Source organism: Rhinopithecus roxellana, chromosome 17, assembly GCF_007565055.1.
Source record: "Rhinopithecus roxellana isolate Shanxi Qingling chromosome 17, ASM756505v1, whole genome shotgun sequence".
Classification (NCBI taxonomy): domain Eukaryota; kingdom Metazoa; phylum Chordata; class Mammalia; order Primates; family Cercopithecidae; genus Rhinopithecus; species Rhinopithecus roxellana.
In genome coordinates, this window is record NC_044565.1 from 50,746,587 (window position 1) to 50,753,509 (window position 6,923).

General features: G+C 43.8%; 1 protein-coding gene across 1 annotated transcript; it reads right to left on the minus strand.

The window, feature by feature from the left end:
* Positions 1 to 446: 446 nt before the first annotated feature.
* Positions 447 to 4,134, minus strand: LOC104659040. Its single transcript, XM_010359222.2, has one exon. It carries the CDS (start codon positions 2,765 to 2,767, stop codon positions 2,288 to 2,290), a length of 480 nt encoding a protein of 159 aa, XP_010357524.1. The 5' UTR covers positions 2,768 to 4,134; the 3' UTR covers positions 447 to 2,287.
* Between the last annotated feature and the right edge of the window lie 2,789 nt (positions 4,135 to 6,923).

The window sequence follows — 6,923 nt, forward strand, 5'->3', positions numbered from 1 at the left end:
TAGTTCAGCTCCCTTCAGAAAGCCGAAGGCAGAAGCCTGCAGGACCAGAGATGGAGCCTGGCCACACAGCCCCTTCTTCCTGATGCCACACGGCTGGTGATCCTGGTCACAGACTGCCTGAGATGGTGAAACAAAGCTTTGTCGGACTTTTGAAGATAACCCTACAGAAAAATCACCTGGTGAAGGGCAGATGCGCATGTTTTGTAATAAGACCAATTGGGTTTCCTAAATCAGCCAAGCCATTTATCCTGTGGCCTTGACGACAGGCTGACCTTCCTTTTACAGAGGAGATGGTGACGCCTGGTCCCAGAGGAGCGCTGTGAGCACCCAGGCATGGATTACAGTGCTTAGCACAAAGTAACATTAAATGTGAATCTCTCTTCTAAAACTATGTTACCAAAAGCAGTAATTCATTCCAAGCAAGTCTGTCTAAAACTTTTTTTCTACTGTAAAAGCTTTAATTTTTGTCTTTGTTTTCATTGATACAATTAGATGTGCATATTTTGGGGGTGTATATGATAATCCAACACATTCACATAATCAAATCAGGGTAATTGCGATATTTGTCACCTTAAATATTGATCTTTTCTTGATGCTATGAGCATTAGGTTAATGGGTACAAATGTACAGTTAGATAAAAAGAATAAGACCTGGTCTTCAATACATCATGGTGGCTATAGTTAACATGAACCAATTGTACATTTCAAAATGCTAGAAAAAATTAATTCCAACACCTTTTTTGTTTGCTTACTTTTTTCTGAATTCTAATAGACTGATACATCAGTCCCTGCTGTAGCCAAAATAATGACTTCCCCAAAATGCACTTCAAGAATGTGACCTCAATGGTTGTAACATACAGAACCTGCTCCTGGTGTTTGGGAAAGAAGAGGTGTTAGGCCTGCCACAATTCCTTCTCCTCCCCTGTGATTCAGAGTCCTGGAGGATAGAATACCTTGGGAGCTTGAGTGAACTCCTTCCACCAGCCCAGCCTTCACTCAGATTCCAGCTCATAGCTCACAAGCTCCACCACCCAGGCCAAACTCCTCACATGCTTAGTTTTCTGTTTGTTTGTTTGTTTGTTTGAAAGAGTTTTGCTCTTGTTGTCCAGGCTGGAGTGCAATGGCACGATCTTGGCTCACTGCAACCTCTGCCTCCCAGGTTCAAGCAATTTTCCTGCATCAGCCTCCTGGGTAACTGAGATTACAGGTGTTCACCACCGTGCCCGACTAATTTTTTGTGTGTTTTTAGTAGAGACAGGGTCTCACCATGGTGGCCAGGCTGGTCTCAAACTCCTGACCTCAGGTGATCCACCCGCCTCAGCCTCCTAAAGTGTTGGGATTACAGGCATGATCCACCATACTCGGTCTAATGGTCAGGTTTTTATTTCCCGTATGTGTCAAGTGAAGACAATAAGAATCAATTCAAAGTGTTGTTAGGAGCTAATACATGTTAAGCATTTATAAGAATTTTTGGCACCCAGCAGACGCTCAGAAAGTTTTAGCTCATAATATTAGCATTGCTATAAAAATAACATTAATAAAAACCAATAATATTAATATTGTGAGAAAGTCATAATAATATGCATCAAAGGCTATTAATAATACACAATGACTTTTCCACATGCCATTTGTATGGCCAGAAAGCCAGACACAACTCCTGGCTTCCTCCTGCGATTCAGACATTGCTTAGATGCAAACTTAACTGACGGAACCACTTAATAGGTTCGTCACTCTAAGCAAAGACTAGCGTTCAAGAAATGTTCTCAGGTGATTTAAAACACAGTTCAGAATACTGGTTATGGGTTTTCAAATGCTTGCCATACAAGGCCTGCCTCTGTGCTAAGTTCCTAGAGAGAAGTTTTATAATAGATGCAGTTTTTCCTATTAGCAATGGAACATACACATTTGAAACCCAACTGGCAGCCTCTATTATTATAGGCTAAATCTCGTAAACAAAACTTAAATGTAAAGAAGTGTTTGTACTAGCTGCAAACGGGGTACTGGTTTGATGCCACAGGCTAAGTTGTTAGCAGGTGACATCAGAGTATGGATTAGTTAGGGTAACATTGTGAACCGAGAGACAGGAGAGATCTTGGCACTCACTGAAGGTGAGACTCCTCTGGAGAGTTGCTTCCTCCCCAAGATCTGCATCTTTGCCTGGACTGAGTCAGGATCTCCAAGGTTAAGACCTAGCTATGTATATTTTGCACAAAGAATTCTGATTTGGACTCCAGGATTTAGAACCACAAATGTGCACAGAGACCCAATGCTGTACATGGGAGGTGAGGTCAGATAGATAAAGTAACTTGCCAGCAGTCATTCATCTCACTAGTGTCGCTGCTAGAAGTAGAACCTACGGACTTTTGGTCCCTGGTCTGCAGCAGTTTCTGTAACACTAGTGGATATGAAACAACATAAAACACAAAGCACTGAGTTCTCGGAGGTGTGCAGCCCGGCAAAACTGCGCCTTTGGGTGGGAGTGGAGAGCAGCCAGCAAGAAAAGCCTGCGGTGGGGCCCTGCATCTCAGTTTTAGGAGGGAACCCCCACTGTCAGATGGTTCGGGTGATGGTGGCCATGTGGGAATGTGGTGGTGGCTGGGGAAGATGACAAAGGCAATTCCCTTATGATAGCTGCTAAGGAGAGCAGTTGACACAACCCTGCTGCCATTTTTGACTCTTTCTTGATGAATTGAGGATATGGGGATATAACTGCAGCCACCAGCATGGAGATTTCCTAGATTCTTAAACTTACAGGTTATTAAGGACATAAAGAGATCTTCATGTATTCCAATGCCCTAATTTCACAGGAGAAGGGACAGTCTCAGGGAAGGCAGGTGGCTTGTTCAGTTTCAATCAGCCAGCAATTGGCAGAGCTGAAATTAGAACTCAAGTCTTAGGGCTCCAGTTCTGTAACTCATCCATCCCACAAAATAATTCTGAAGGCATGTGCCCATGTGGCCTGGGCATGGCTTGTAGCCACTGCCATAGGTAGAGATGGATGAGACCCACTGCGCCTAAGGCCTGCAGTTCTATTGGTTCCTTCCTGCAGCAGTCCCTGGACCACCAGGTTCAGAAACACCTGGATCTGTGCTCACATGCAAAGTACTGAACTTGCCCCAGATTTACCGATGCAGATCCCCTGCAGGTGAGGCCAGGGAAACTGGCTCAGCAGGTGATACCTGGGTACTCCAACATCTGAGAAATCCCCAGATAAGACCTCAAAGTTCTGGAATATTCTGGGGGCTTTGTTGAAGAACAGAAGTTGTAACACACAAGAAAGACAGACCTAAATGTGGCATCAATTATTTCATTGAAGAATCATCAGTTGAATGCCTACTGGCTTATAGTGCCCACTGTTCACTATGCTGGGAACAGAAGTCAACAAGCCAACCACATTCTAGCTGTGAAGGAGTGCATCCGGAAAGTCACAGAAGGCCCTGGATGCCTGGTGCCTGGGCTGGGGTGTGTGCCAGGGCAAGAGGGGAGTGGATGTCAGAGAAGAAAAACTCTTGACAGTGCCCAGGAAGGGTAGCTGCTCCTCGGAAGCAGTGCTCGTGGAGCCATGTTGCCATGGATACAAACAGTGTCTGGTTACTTATGGGAACACTATTGTTAGGATGGTTCTGAAATGCCTTTGTCCTGACGGTGGAGACCTCCCCAGACCAAATTACTCTTGGCTGAGGTGGTTATCCCTCTACTCATATGATGTCTTGGGGCAACAGTGCAACTTCAAAACACATTAAATAATACCACACTATAGAGACAATAAAAAGATCGGTGGTTGTCAGGGGCTGAGGGATCAGGGGGATGAAGGAATAAGCATCAGTGGAGCAGAGAGGATTTTAGGGCAGTGAAACTCATCTGTGTAATACTCAAATGGTGGATTCATGTCATTACACATTTGTCCAAACGCCTGGAATGCACAATACCCAGAGTGAACCCTCGTGTCAACTATGAACTCATCGTGATGATGACGTGTCAGTGTAGGATCATCAGTTATAAAACGTGTACCACTCTGGGAAGATACGTTGATAATGAGGGAGACAGGGCATATCTGTTGGAGGGGCAGGAAGAATATGGAAAATCCCTGTACCTTCCACTCAGTTTTGCTCTGAACCTAAAACTGCACTATAAAACTAATTTTTTTTTTTTTTTTTTTTTTTTGACAGCTCTGTCATTCAGGCTGGAGTGCAGTGGTGCAATCATGGCTTACTTAAACTCCACCTCCCAAGCTCAATAGATCCTCCCACTTCAACCTCCCAAGTAGCTGGGACTACAGGCATGTGCCACCACACCTGGCTATTTTTTTAAGTTTTTAGAGACGGAGTCTCACTATGTTGCCCAATCTGATCTTGAAATCTTGGCCTCAAATGATCCTCCCACTTTGGTCCTCAAAGTGTTGAGATTATAGGCATGACCCATGGTGCCTGACCTTAAAAAGTCTTTCAAAAAAAGATTAAACATTTCTAAACTGTTTTTTAAAATACATGTGTCACAGTGTATAAAAGTTATACTATCAAAAGTGAACTTTGGGTAAATGAAGGCTGCTGGATTGACTAGAAATTAGAAGGGGTTTGGGCTTTAAATTTGTCACTGAATCTGGTAAACTCAGAGAAACCACCACCTCTCTCTAAGCCTCTAATCATCAGGATTAGGAAGGAGAGAGGTGGGCTGCTAGAATTCCTTCTTCAAGCTCTGATGTTGCAGGACAAGGATAATTGCTGATGAGAAAAAAAAAAAAAAATCAGAATCTCACAGTCTGCAAAAGCAGAACAGCACAGTTTCCACAAAACCATAAAAATGTACTTTTTGGAACATAACAGTCAAGCACATGCAACAGCTTAGGGTCCGTAACTCAGCATATGTAAAGTTCATAAATTAATGTAATAGGAGGCAGGGTAACATCTGTTCTGTAGTGCCCAACAGAGGGGATTTGGATATTTGAGAAGAGGCTCTGCACATAGTCAGCCTAGGAACATGTGAGCAGTATTTACAGTGAAAAGGTCCCCATCTCTAAGTACACACATCTGCTCCAAGACAGCTGAGGCTGGAGGCACAGACTCCACTGAAGGAAAGCCCCTCCCAGGGAAGCGGCTTGCTAAGAAATCAGAATGGAGCCATCTGCCCTTCCCCCTGCGTGAGCTCCACCAGCCACCTATTCGTGCTCACCAGCCGGCAGCCTACCCTGGCCCTGGCATGTGCCTGCCCCCAGTGGGCAGGGCCGTGACAAAGCCACTGCTGGTTACCATTAGGGGTCAAGTCCCACAGTGGCTTTATTGAAGAACGTTTGCTTAATTTTAGATCAAAGCAGTACTTTCTTCTCCCTCTGGAATAAACAAACAAACAAATAGTATCTTGGAGCAGTAAAGAACATAATCAAGTTTACGTATGGGCCACTAAGAAACTGAATAGTTACCTCCTACTTAAAAGGGTATCCTGGGCCACTGTGAAGTGGTCCTTTTTATCCTGTGGTCTGCAGTGGAAATGCAGCATTACTGGAGAAGAGCTGTAAAAACATGCATAGTGAGTTGCTGCTGCATCCTGATTGCCCAAAAGAGGGAAGGAGGAGGAGATAAGAAGGGTTGAATCGGTTCTCTGACATGCCAGAGAGATAAAGGGGTGCCTCCCAAAGCTCTGAGGGCTTTTAAAAACTGGATGTCCACTGATATTTCAAAACAGTGCTGGGTGTCCGTAATTCCAAAGGCAGTTCACAGGGGTCCAGAGTTGACATCTGTGCTCTCGGATGCCACAGATGAGCCTTCTCAGCAGGCTTGGCAAACATCTTCACAGCCACCATGACACGTGGTAGGATTCAGGGACCCCAAAAGGAAAAAGCTAAGTTTTGAGGCTGAAGACCAAATTGGTTAAAAATATGGTCACTCTTAGGGTCAGTAAGAGAGAATTAAGTAAAAAAAAAAAATCATTGAATACAGGGAGCAAATAAGTAGACATAACACGGAGTGACGCAGGCTGCCAGGCAATCCTAAGGCAGACATAGACTCATCTTCAAGTGGCTTCCTCCAGCCTGACTCCTGAAAAAGTGCTACTTCTTCTCATTTACTCTTTCTCCTGTTTATCAAAAGGGAAGAAAAGAAGAAAAAGAAAATGTTAGTAGTTGACTATGTGTCAACACTATTCTGGGCATTTCCCTAAGTTGTGTAATTGAATATTCACAACTCCCTCTGATGTGTAGATATTAATATAATCATTTTCATTTTACCAATAAACTCTGGTAAAATATAAGCTATGAAATACATCCAGAGATACTATGTGATGTGCTCAAAGACAAATAGCTAATAGGCAGCAAGCCCAGGCTTTAAGCAAGTTCTATCTGAAAACCTTTTCTCTCTTCCCTAAGGCATACTAAATTGATGTTTGAGCTTCCCATTTATCTTGTTTCATGAAAGAATGGGCTAAGCCATGGCGTCTTCCCTATCCGAAAGAAAGTAAACAGTCATGAGACCAAGATCCCCTGGGATCTCCCAGAAGGTAAGTCAAAGCTCTGTGTATTCCAAGCTCCACTGCTGCCAGGTCCCGGAGATTGTGGGGTGGGGATTCTGTTTCCGAGCTCCACCTATTTAAATCTTACCAGATTACCAGATTAAAGACCTGACTCTGATAAACTTGTGTCCATGACCTTTCTTTAAAAAAAAAAAAAAAAGATTTTATTTTTTAGAACAGTTTTATATTTCAAAAATATAGAGAAGGAGCCATCATTGTGGAAAAGTGGTAAGCGAGAGATCCCTACTGGTTCACGTTCCCACTAAGGACTCTTGCAACCCTAGCCATAGGTGAGCCCCTTGGCCCTCGTGGGCCTTTAGACTAGTATAGAAAGCTGGATGCAGTCTATATGATGGCATTGTCTCAGGGAGAGAGTTTGCATTGGGTGCCAAACACCCCCAAGACCCAAGTAACTGCAACATG